Source organism: Triticum dicoccoides, chromosome 4B (assembly GCF_002162155.2).
Source record: "Triticum dicoccoides isolate Atlit2015 ecotype Zavitan chromosome 4B, WEW_v2.0, whole genome shotgun sequence".
NCBI lineage: Eukaryota > Viridiplantae > Streptophyta > Magnoliopsida > Poales > Poaceae > Triticum > Triticum dicoccoides.
Genome location: NC_041387.1, coordinates 545,567,483 through 545,580,408, shown reverse-complemented (window position 1 = coordinate 545,580,408; position 12,926 = coordinate 545,567,483). Strand labels below are relative to the sequence as shown.

The window sequence follows — 12,926 nt, the reverse complement described above, 5'->3', positions numbered from 1 at the left end:
CCTTTCTTTTGGTTCCATATATGATTTCTGCAGTTCTAGTGACCTCACTGTCCATATATGAAAATTGCGGGCAAGCTCCCTCCCTGGCAGGGAAGACATGTGGCCTCTGCTGGCCGTGTGGTTCTTGTTAAGGCCATCCTAACTGCCATTGCTATCTACCATCTCACGCCGCTCGACATCCCGCTGGAGGTCCGCAAGAAAATCGATAGTATTCGCCGTGCATATCTTTGGGCGGGCTCAGACAAGGTGTCTGGAGGAAAATGCAAGGTAAATTGGGAGCTCGTCTGTAAGCCCAAGGACAAGGGTGGGCTCGGAGTGCTTAACCTGGATAAGTTCGCCAAGGCTCTGCGACTTCGATGGCTATGGTTTGAATGGACTGACAAGAGCAAGCCATGGATAGGCATGGGGACGCCATGCACGGAGGATGATCGACACTTCTTTGCGGCTGCCACTACGGTCCTTGTTGGCAACGGACAAACGGCGCAATTCTGGAACTCGTCGTGGCTCAATGGCTTGCGCCCCCGTGACATCGCGCCGGCCCTCTTTCACCTTTCTCGCAAGAAGAACTCATCGGTCCAACAAGCCATGACCAACAACCTGTGGATCACTAATATTGATGGCACCAATGGTTTGTCCATCGCGCATATCAAGCAGTTTGTTGACCTTTGGGAAAAATTATCAACGGTGGCTCTTGAGGAAGATGTGGAAGACTCTATTACTTGGAAGTTCACTAAGGATGGGATTTATACTGCTGCATCGGCATACAAGGCACAATTCAAAGGTCTCATATCCTCTGATCTTGTCAAGTCTGTGTGGAGGGCCTGGGCTCCACCGAGGTGCAAATTCTTTGCTTGGCTCGTTCTTCAAAACAGAATATGGACATCAGACCGCTTGATCCGTCGTGGCTGGCCCAACTGTGGCTTGTGTCCCCTTTGTAAGCAAGCACAGGAGTCCGCTGCTCACCTACTCTTCCAGTGCCGCTTCACATTGCGCATTTGGAACGACATTCTTCCGTGGCTTGGAATGCACCACATCTCTATTACTACATGGACGGCGAGCGCTTCGGTCAAAGAATGGTGGGATAGCAACCTTCAGACTCGTCTCGGCTCTCCCAAAGCCCTAGCCTCATTGATGATGCTCATCTCTTGGGAGGTTTGGTCTGAGAGGAATGCTAGAGTCTTTCGCAACGTGGCGGTTCCATCGATGGTCATCATCAACAAGATCAAGCACGAGGCGTCGCTTTGGGCTTTGGCGGGTGCCAAGCGCTTGAGTATTGTAATGCCGCAAGAGTAATGTTCCTTTGTCCGCCGCTTGCGGCTTCTGTCTAAAACCTTCTCCCTTATTTAATGAAATGGCAAGTCTTTTGCCTCGTTTCAAAAAAAAACTGTCCAGATGAAAACGTGTGTAGCAGTGTAAACTTAGTGTGCAAAGTAATTTCAGCAAGCAAATGTACATGTAAAAAGCATTGAGTTCCACCTGGCAATTACAGCATTGTAAAGGCTAGTCTAATTTACAGCATTTTATTCTCCAAATCCTTCTTACTACTCCATATCTCACTAATATTGTTTCATTAGCTATCTAGCTTATGAAACCCATTTACTCAAATCAACAGAGACACCATTCTCATCAGAAAGCATGTCGATCCTGCACGGAGTATACACGTACGACTCCTGCACGCAAGCGGGATAATGCTCATCCCATGGCACCGGACAAAGATCACCAAGGTACTCAAGCTTGGAAGTGCTCAGGTAGTAGGCATAAGCGCAACGCTCGTACTGGTGGCCCAACAACACAATCTCCTTGAGAGGATGATACCCCAAGAAATCCAACCAACCAATGTACCCGCCTTCTTCTTCTCCGATGACATCGGCGCCATCATCGTCGTCGTTATCCGAGTCCCATTCGCGGCATCTCTGCTCCGTCCATGATTTCGGTCTCCTGGGATCGTCCAGGGTCCAAGACTTCTCTGAGTTTTGAAGGTTTTGGCGCATTAGTTGCCTGATGGAGGGCTCGAGGTCGGCATGATGTGCCATCTCCCACACCGGCATCGCCATCGGTGATTCTTCGGTCAGTACCCATACCTGGAGCTTTAGCATGTCGATGATGGTGCAGTAAACCCCCTTCCGAGACTTGCTCAGGCGCGGCATAGCCCACGGACGCTCGGCAACGTTGGTGACTCCTGGGGTTTTGATCACCACATACTTTCCTGTCAGCAGCGACAACCTGCAGAGATATGATAATTTAGCAAGCAAATTATCAGTAGCTAGTTATGTGATGCTGTTATGATGATTGGTTCATGTACCTCATGATGAAACCACCACGGCAATGGACGTAGAGCGATTGCCGCCAGTAGACGGCGCAGCGGCGGCGCGGCCCGCAGTCAGGTAGATAAAATGCCATTCCGTGGCTGGGTGACAGTGGATCCGACCACATGTCGGCCACTGTCCCTGGAGCTCTGCCTTCCCGGACGAACGCCCTCTCGCCCCACCGGCCGGTCTCGGACGAGAACACCTGCACCACGTACGGCGACGGCGGCCATTCCATAAGCCCCAACGTGTCCTTCGCCTCGACGTGCTCGCGCTGACGGGGCCTGGCACGCTTCCGCGGTTCATCCTCCGACGCCGAGTCCGAGGACAACCAGTCCTCCTCGTAGTCCGTTTCGTCGTCGGTGTCGATCTGAGGCGGCCCCGACGACTCGGCGTCCGCGAAGAAGAGCCGCGCAACGTTGAACGGCGGTGGCGGCGGCGGGTCGGTGGGTTCGGGGGGCTGGGGCTCGCCGGGCAGCTCGGGGAGCAGGAGAACCTCGTGGTGGAGAGACACGAAGGGATCGAACACGAGGTACGCGGCCGAAGCGACGCTCCAGGGCTCCGCGCGCGGCGCGGGCGGCAGGACCGCCGACCTCCGCGTGGCCGGGTTGTAGACGAAGCGCGTGCCCTCGCTGGCCTCGCACAGGAGGAGCCCGTTGCGGTGGTCCACGAAGGCTGTGCACCACCTGGTAGGCGCATCGACGAGACGGGTGTCCACGCCGCCGGTGGGCCCCCCGCGCGCGAAGAAGTAGGTGTCGCGCAAGCCCTCGGCCATGTTGATGAAGACGCCGCGCGGCGCGCCCGGCAGGAGGTGCGGAAGGAGCAGCCTGCGGGCGTCGATGGTGGCGCGCCAGTACGCACAGACGCGCCTGCACGCGGCGAGGTGGCGCGCCGGGACGCGGCGCAGGATGTCGGCAAGCATCTCTTCGGGGAGATCCATCGCCGGCGGGCTCTCCGGATCTGCGCACGACCGCACGTCCAGAGCGGCGGATGCGATGCGTGGAGTTGTAGAACTTTTTTTTCTTTGACAATTCGTGGAGTTATTTTTTTCAAAGCCCAACCCAACATATAAGTATAACTTTTGCTCGGCAGTAAACCCTCTATTATAGATTCTCAAAAAAAGTAAATCCTCTATTATAACGAAATGAAATGATGCACTTGGGCTACTGGTTTTCGACCTTTCATGTGGTTTTCAGAAGGTTCCGACCGATTTCCTTCTTTTTCTTATGTTTTCTTTATTTTTTTCAGTTTTATATTTTATTTTCTCCATTTTTCCTTTTTAAATACAAGTCAACTTTTTAATACACATGTTGAACATTTATTGTATAAAAGTTGGATATTTTCCATATGCACATTGAACATTTTTCAAAGATATAATGAATGTTTATACGAATATATTGTACATTTTTTAATACATAATTAAGATTTTTTAACACACATTCAACTTTTTAAATATCATAGTTAAGTCTTTATGAATGGAACAAACTTTTGTTTGCTTAATTTGTAAAAAATATGCATATCATTAAACAATTTTTCATAATATTTTAAAAAAAAATCATGGCATTTAAAACATCAAGAAATAGAAAAAATTGCTCGTACAAGTTTAAAAAATGTTCATAATGTATAAAAAATATTATTTTTGCCATTATAAAATATTAATAAATACTTAAAATGTTTGCACATTAAAAATGTTCATTTTGCATTTTAAAAGAATCTTCAACGTGCATTTTAAAATGTTCATTGTGTACCGACAATAAATGAGCTTTGCGCTACTCTATACAATAAGTGAGTCTTTCCACTATTCTATGGATGTCCTATTTGTTGTTCTGTGCGACCAAATGTCGGTCCCTCCCAAAGAATGAGTCTTTGCACTATTATATCAAGGTCATATTGGTCGCTCTGTGCGATTAAATGTTGATTTCTCCCAAAAGAGTGACTCACCGACTGGGCCAACCCAGATTACCAGCGTGGAAGCCAGATTTTTTCGGTTCTACTAGTTATCAAGTTGTCTTTCCCTTAAAAATAACCTTTATTTTATTTCAAAAAGGTAAAAATAAACTTCGGGATTTCTTTATGAATGTAAACATTTTAGTAAAAAATAACACATTTTAAAACTTGTGAATAGTTTTTTGAATTTTTTTAACATCTTGAGAAAAATATGAATTTATTTACAGTTGGATATTTTGTAAATATTGAACCATCTTTTAAAAATCAGAGTTTTTTTAACATTTTTAATAAAACATAAATATTCTTAACCATGGGATTTTCTAAAATGTTTTAAAAAAAATTGAAAAGTGTAAATAAGATTTAAAAAAATAAAAGGCTAAAAAAATAGACTGGAACCTTTTCCTGAAACCGCATCTTGTAGCTAGCTAAACGAGATAAACTAGCCGGGCCATCTTATGTTCCATTCAATGACTCATTGTGCGATGGAGCCCTATTCTCAAGTAATGATTCTCGATGAGATCATGGGCACTGACAGTTAATGGGCCAGAAATCCATGGTACGTGCCTCCACACACGTAGTTCACTCTTTCACTCATACAGATCTAAATAGGAGAGACCCCTTGGCACCGACCAACCATTGATCACGCATCAGTGATAAGCCTTATCACTGACCGGCCTCTCCTAAGGTTTCAATGATATCGACTTTTAAACTCGGTAAGATGGTTATCACACACCGGTCTAAAACTGACCAGTCAGTGATAGCTTGCCTCGATGATAGAAAAAAGGATGAAAAATCACTAACGGGCTACTGTATTCAACCTGTCGGTGTAGTGTATTCAAATAAGACCCTTTTCTCATCGGTAACTATTGTTTTCTTCAGGCATTGTATAATCAATTATCCGCTGCCCCTCCAGAATGAAAACCTCACAGCCCATCCCCGACACCACTCTCTCCCTTCACCGCTCTCGGCATCACTCTCTCCCACCCATCATGTTTTGGCCACTTGTATTCATTCCTATTTTACCTCCCATCTACACCGACGAGCGTCGCACGGAGAGAGTCTGGCGCCACTATCGACATCGTGCAACGCAAAGACGTAGAAAGATCATCACCCAACACGGCTGCGCCTTCACACCCTTTGTGGACACTGCCATTTATGTTTCTGCACAACACATATCAAACTTGTAGTTTTAATTTTAATATCTGAGAGGCTACTCTTGGCACTTTATTTAAAGAAAAGATACAAAACATGATTACTAGAGTGGCATGATCATGTAGACAAAAACATATTAAAGATAAATATTGGGTTACCTCCCAACAAGCATTCTTTAATACCTTTTAGCTAGGCATGATAATTTTATCACATTTTCTCATCACTTAATGATAAAAGCATATGTAGCTCTCATAATAAATTCATAAGGTAATTTATTTTTCTTCCTAGGGAAGTGGTCCATCCCCCTTTTTAATGCAAACTAAAACATTACGTTGCCCTCTTTTATATCGATAATTGCACCAATAGTTCTCAAGAAAGGTCTACCAAGTATTGTAAGGCATAAGGGATTGCATTCTATATCCATAATAATGAAATCGACAGGAACATAATTCATATTTGCTATAATTTGAACAACATATATTCTTCCCAAAAGTTTCTTAATAGTTGGATCTGCACGATGTCAAATTAAAGTGCATTTGAACATAGAATTCAAACCAAGCACATCATATAAAGCTCTTAGTATGGTGGCAACACTAGCACACAAATCACATAAAGAATTGCATTTATAACTCTTGATTTTAATCTTGATAGTAGGTTCCCAACCATCCTCTAATTTTCTCGGAATTTTAAGCCTCTTATTCTATTTTTTCTCCACTAGCTTTGGTAAGTGTGTCAACAATATGTTTAGTAAAAGTTTTGTTTTGTTAGGGATACAGTTGTAATTAGCCACCTCTGCTCCAAATAAAGCTTAGGGTTCCTCTGCCTCCCGTTGGCGACGCCGCATGTCCGTCTCGTCTCCGGTGGCCATAGTGATATCGGAGCGCGGTGGAACTCGTTGCCAGCGGGAGGGCTCCGTTTTTACTTGTTTCTTCAAATTTCTTTATGGTTCGTGTCCTACTTAGGAAGACGGCACGTTGGTGGCTCCTTGAAGATGGAATAAGATTCACCCCATCCAGCTCCCACCCTGATGTGCGTCTAGCATTGTTGGTAGGTGTGTGGAGGTGTGTCTCCGGCTCATCTATCTTTGGTGGATTTTCTTGGATATGTTTGTTGTTCATCCATGTTTGTGTGTCTTCAGGGTGGATCCTTCCGATCTATGCTACTCCTCATTGGCGGGCAGTTGTTGTTCTGCTGCGCTGGTCCTATGGGGCCTTAGCACGACGACTTCCCGACTGTCTACTACAACTTGCCCGGCTTCGGCGAGGGAGGGGTGATGATGGTGGTGTGCCTTCGACTCGCTTCAGTGCTTGTAGTCGGAGGTAGGTGATCTACAGATCTATATGTAATTTTTTATTATTTCTAGTGTACCTTGTACTGCCATGATTGAAGATACATAAATTGGAAGTTTCCAACAATTTTTTTTGTTCATAAGCATTAGGAGAGTTCATCATGGTTTCAATAGTGTAATACATTCAGTAACACAACAATTATCATAATTAAAATCCTTATAATGCAAAATGAGAGTAATGCCACCTGAAGTTTTAACCTCTCCAGTCTCACTTTTGACATTTTTATGACAAGATTGGTCTTCATCTTTAACATAATTAAGACCTCTAGGCAAACGGTCTATAGTTGGTTCACCACTAGTACTCAAAATTTCAATATCCTCATCGTTAGAAGTAGAATGAATTCCAGCTTTCCTAGCCTCTCTTTCTCTTTGAGCTCTTAGCATAGCAATCATCTTAGCATTGTAATCTATGGAAATTTGGATAGCTTTCGAGATTCTGGTATATCATCTTTAGAAGATGGTAATATTTTTATCTTAAGCAAATCAACTTTATGGACTAGGCTATCAACCGTACAAGCAACAGAATCAAGATTTTACAGAATTTTCACTTACGTTAATGTTGACAGCCTTTTGTTGAACAATAAAATGCTTTATAACCCCCTCAAGTTCACTAGGTATTCAATCATTATTGTTGTAAGAATTCCCATAGGAATTTGAAGGATTAGGAGGATACGACCAAGTATTTTTCCCAAAATTACTCCTATAAGCATTGTTACTAAAGTTATTCCTAAAATAAAATTAACATCAACTTGATCCTTATTTTTTTCAATCAAAGAAGCTAAAGGAACATCATTAGGATTAGAAGGAACTTTTTAAAATTAGAAGTAAGCATAGGAATGATCATATCAAGTTTTTCATGAAGAAATCTCTGATGACCAACAAGTATAGGGGATCAATCGTAGTCCTTTTGATAAGTAAGAGTGTCGAACCCAACGAGGAGCAGAAGGAATTGATAAGCGGTTTCAACAAGGTATTCTCTACAAGTGGTGTAAAGTAGTAGTAACAGATAGTTTGATAGCAAGAAAATTAGGAGCAAGTAACGAATAACCAAAGTAACAAGGTGCAGCAAGGTGGCTCAATCCTTATATTGCAAAGGACAAGCCCAGACTATTTCTTATAATGATCAAAGCATTCTCGAGGACACATGGGAATTTCTTCTAGTCACGTTCATCATGTTTAGTTGATTCACGTTCACTACTTTGATAAATTGTTATGTTGGTGGCCCAATGCTATGGTGTTGTTCTTACTTAAACGGACACCTTGTTGAAAAAGGCTAAGCTTATTCAACACCTTATCCAGGAACCCTTTTTTTTACTCGAGGCAAATGTAAAAAACTTCTATCAAGGGAGTACTAAAGTTACCTGCTCCCATGTTGTGGTGAGCTCAACTACCGGCATGGGCAGTTCCTTACCTTGATCAGGGTTATTTTCTGAAAAAATTCAGCTCCACCAATGTGCAAGGACACAAGGTCCAGAAATTAGAATTGCATCAAGATTAAGGAGTAAAATATTCAAGCTAATCTGCAATGAAGGACACAAAGAATACATTTCAATGGTAGTTTAAGACCTTGAAAACAACACAGAGATCAGCACCATAGCTGCCGAGATGGGTAGCCCAGTGTTGGGGTGGCCATGTAGATACCTTGGCCTGCCACTCGGACTAAGGAAGATCAGAGCGAGTCAACTACAATTCATGGTGGACAAGATGGCGGACAGACTACCAGCTTGGCAAGCGAGACTGTTGTACCGTACCGGGTGATTGGAGCTAGTGAAGACCACCCTGGCATTGATGCCAATACACGCCATGATGGCGATGGACCTGCTCGTCAAAACGATAGAAGCTGCCAACAAAATTTGCAGAGGTTTTTTGTGGAAGGGACGCCGGGACGTGCACAGAGGGCATTGTTTGGTTGCCTGGGACAAAGTTTGCTCGCCGAAGGAGTTTGGGGGTTTGGGAGTGCCCTGTTGGAAATATGCCCTAGAGGCAATAATAAAAGCATTATTATTATATTTCCTTGTTCATGATAATTATCTTTTATTCATGCTATAATTGTATTATCCGGAAATCGTAATACACGTGTGAATACATAGACCATAACATGTCCCTAGTGAGCCTCTAGTTGACTAGCTCGTTGGTCAACAGATAGTCATGGTTTCCTGACTATGGACATTAGATGTCATTGACAACGGGATCACATCATTAGGAGAATGATGTGATGGACAAGACCCAATCCTAAGCATAGCACAAGATCGTGTAGTTCGTTTTGCTAAAGCTTTTTCAATGTTAAGTATCTCTTCCTTAGACCATGAGATCGTGTAACTGCCGGATATCGTATGAGTGCTTTGGGTGTACCAAACGTCACAACGTAACTGGGTGACTATAAAGGTGCACTACAGGTATCTCTGAAAGTGTCTGTTGGGTTGACACGAATCGAGACTGGGATTTGTCACTCCGTATGACAGAGAGGTATCTCTGGGCCCACTCGGTAATGCATCATCATAATGAGCTCAAAGTGACCAACGATCGAGTCTCGGGCATGTAACGTACCGATTGACAAAGGGAATAGTATACGGGGTTGCTTGAATCCTCGACATCGTGGTTCATCCGATGACATCATCGAGGAGCATGTGGGAGCCAACATGGGTATCCAGATCCCGCTGTTGGTTATTGACCTAAGAGCCGTCTCGGTCATGTCTGCATGTCTCCCGAACCCGTAGGGTCTACACACTTAAGGTTCGGTGACGCTAGGGTTATTAGGAAGACTTGTATGTGAATACCGAATGTTGTTCGGATTCCCGGATGAGATCCCGGACGTCACGAGGAGTTCCGGAATGGTCCGGAGGTAAAGATTTATATATGGAAGCTGTCATATGGACACCGGAAGGTTTCGGGGGCATATCGGTATTGTACCGGGGCCACCGGAAGGGTTCCGGGGGTCCACCGAGAGGGGACACCCCTCCCTGGGGGCCACATGGGCTGAGTGGGGCAGGAGCCAGCCCCTGGAGGGCTGGGCGCCCCCCCCCCCTTGGGCCCATGCGCCTAGGGTTGGGGGGAACCCTAGAGGGGGCGCCCCCCTTGCTTGGGGGGCAAGTCCCCCTCCCTGGCCGCCGCCCCCCCTCTAGATCCCATCTAGAGGGGCCGGCCCCCCTTGCCTCTTCCCCTATAAATAGAGGGGTGATGGGAGGGCTGCATACACAAGCCAAGGCGCAGCCCCTCCCCTCCCCAACACCTCTCCTCCTCCGTACGTGCTTGGCGAAGCCCTGTCAGAGTGCTGCTTCTCCACCAACACCACGCCGTCGTGCTGCCGGTGGAGCTGTCTTCCTCAACCTCTCCTTCCTCCTTGCTGGATCAAGATGGAGGAGACGTCGTCCGTACCGTACGTGTGTTGAACGCGGAGGTGATGTCCGTACAGCACTTGGTCATCGGTGATCTGAATCACGGCGAGTACGACTCCATCATCACCATCCCCTTGAACGCTTCCGCACTCGATCTACAAGTGGTATGTAGATGCAAACTCACTCCCTTGACTCGTTGCTTAGATGAAATCATAGATGGATCTTGGTGAAACCGTAGGAAAAATTTTAATTTTCTGCAACGTTCCCCAACAATGGCATCATGAGCTAGGTCTATGCGTAGTTCCCTATTGCACGAGTAGAACACAATTTTGTTGTGGGCGTAGATCTTGTCAACTTGCTTGCCGCTACTAGTCTTATCTTGCTTCAGCGGTATTGTGGGATAAAGCGGCCCGGACCAACCTTACACGTACGCTTACGTGAGAACGGTTCCACCGACTAACATGCACTAGTTGCATATGGTGGCTGGCGGGTGTCTGTCTCTCCCACTTTAGTTGGAGCGGATTCGATGAAAAGGGTCCTTATGAAGGGTAAATAAAAGTTGACAAAATCACGTTGTGGTTATTCGTAGGTAAGAAAACGTTCTTGCTAGAACCCAATTGCAGCCACGTAAAAGATGCAGCAACAATTAGAGGACGTCTAACTTGTTTTTGCAGCAATTGTCTTGTGATGTGATATGGCCAGAAGTTGTGATGAATGATGAATGATATATTGTGATGTATGAGATCATGTTCTTGTAATAGGAATCACGACTTGCATGTCGATGAGTATGACAACCGGCAGGAGCCATAGGAGTTGTCTTTATTTTTGTATGACCTGCGTGTCATTGAAGAATGCCATGTAAATTACTTTACTTTGTTGCTAAACGCGTTAGCCATAGAAGTAGAAGTAGTCGTTGACGTGACAACTTCATGAAGACACGATGATGGAGATCATGATGATGGAGATCATGGTGTCATGCCGGTGACAAGATGATCATGGAGCCCCGAAGATGAAGATCAAAGGAGCTATATGATATTGGCCATATCATGTCACTACTTTATATAATTGCATGTGATGTTTATTATGTTTTATGCATCTTGTTTACTTAAAACGACGGTAGTAAATAAGATGATCCCTTACAAAAATTTCAAGAAGTGTTCTCCCCTAACTGTGCACCGTTGCTAAAGTTCGTCGTTTCGAAGCACCACGTGATGATCGGGTGTGATAGATCCTTACGTTCACATACAATGGGTGTAAGACAGTTTTACACATGCAAAACACTTAGGGTTAACTTGACGAGCCTAGCATGTACAGACATGGCCTCGGAACACGGAGACTGAAAGGTCGAACACGAGTCGTATGGAAGATACGATCAACATGAGAATGTTCACCGACGATGACTAGTCCGTCTCACGTGATGATCGGACACGGCCTAGTCGACTCGGATCGTGTAACACTTAGATGACTAGAGGGATGTCTAATCTGAATGGGAGTTCATTAAAATAATTTGATTAGATGAACTTAATTATCATGAACTTAGTCTAAAACTTTTTGCATAATATGTCTTGTAGATCAAATGGCCAACGCTCATGTCAACATGAACTTCAACGCGTCCTAGAGAAAACCAAGCTGAAAAATGATGACAGCAACTATACGGACTGGGTCCGGAACCTGAGGATCATCCTCATAGCTGCCAGGAAACAATATGTCCTAGAAGGACCGCTAGGTGACGCTCCCGTCCCAGAGAACCAAGACATTATGAATGCTTGGCAGTCTCGTGCTGATGATTACTCCCTCGTTCAGTGCGGCATGCTTTACAGCTTAGAACCGGGGCTTCAAAAGCGTTTTGAGCAACACGGAGCATATGAGATGTTCGAGGAGCTGAAACTAGTTTTCCAAGCTCATGCCCGTGTCGAGAGATATGAAGTCTCCGACAAGTTCTATAGTTGTAAGATGGAGGAAAATAGTTCTGTCAGTGAGCACATACTCAAAATGTCTGGGTTGCACAACCGCCTGTCCCAGCTGGACATTAACCTCCCGGATGAGGCGGTCATTGACAGAATCCTTCAGTCGCTCCCACCAAGCTACAAGAGCTTTGTGATGAACTACAATATGCAGGGAATGGTGAAGACCATTCCTGAAGTATTCTCGATGCTGAAATCAGCAGAGGTTGAAATCAAGAAAGAACATCAAGTGTTGATGGTCAATAAGACCACTAAATTCAAGAAGGGCAAGGGTAAGAAGAACTTCAAGAAGGACGGCAAAGATGTTGCCGCGTCCGGTAAGCCAGTTGCCGGGAAGAAGTCAAAGAATGGACCCAAGCCTGAAACTGAGTGCTTTTATTGCAAGGGGAAGGGTCACTGGAAGCGGAACTGCCCCAAATACTTAGCGGATAAAAAGGCCGGCAACACTAAAGGTATATTTGATATACATGTAATTGATGTGTACCTTACCAGTACTCGTAGTAACTCCTGGGTATTTGATACCGGTGCCGCTACTCATATTTGTAACTCACAGCAGGAGCTGCGGAATAAGCGGAGACAGGCGAAGGACGAGGTGACGATGCGCGTCGGGAATGGTTCCAGAGTCGATGTGATCGCCGTCGGCACGCTACCTCTACATTTACCTACGGGATTAGTTTTGAACCTTAATAATTGTTATTTGGTGCCAAGTTTGAGCATGAACATTGTATATGGATCTCGTTTGATACGAGATGGCTACTCATTTAAATCCGAGAATAATGGTTGTTCTATTTATATGAGAGATATGTTTTATGGTCATGCTCCGATGGTCAATGGTTTATTCTTAATGAATCTCGAACGTAATGTTACACATATT

General features: G+C 44.9%; 1 protein-coding gene across 2 annotated transcripts; it reads right to left on the bottom strand.

The window, feature by feature from the left end:
* Window positions 1-1,443: 1,443 nt before the first annotated feature.
* Window positions 1,444-8,801, bottom strand: LOC119291383. Of its 2 annotated transcripts, XM_037570138.1 has the most exons (4): window positions 8,115-8,801; window positions 2,303-5,414; window positions 2,082-2,223; window positions 1,632-1,966 (listed from the first exon to the last, which is right to left on the bottom strand). In XM_037570138.1, exons 2-4 carry the CDS (start codon window positions 3,244-3,246, stop codon window positions 1,745-1,747), a joined length of 1,308 nt encoding a protein of 435 aa, XP_037426035.1. In that variant the 5' UTR covers window positions 3,247-5,414; window positions 8,115-8,801; the 3' UTR covers window positions 1,632-1,744. The 2 variants fall into 2 exon arrangements, with proteins under 2 accessions (XP_037426034.1, XP_037426035.1); XM_037570137.1 differs by having other exon boundaries at window positions 1,444-2,223.
* Window positions 8,802-12,926: the final 4,125 nt, after the last annotated feature.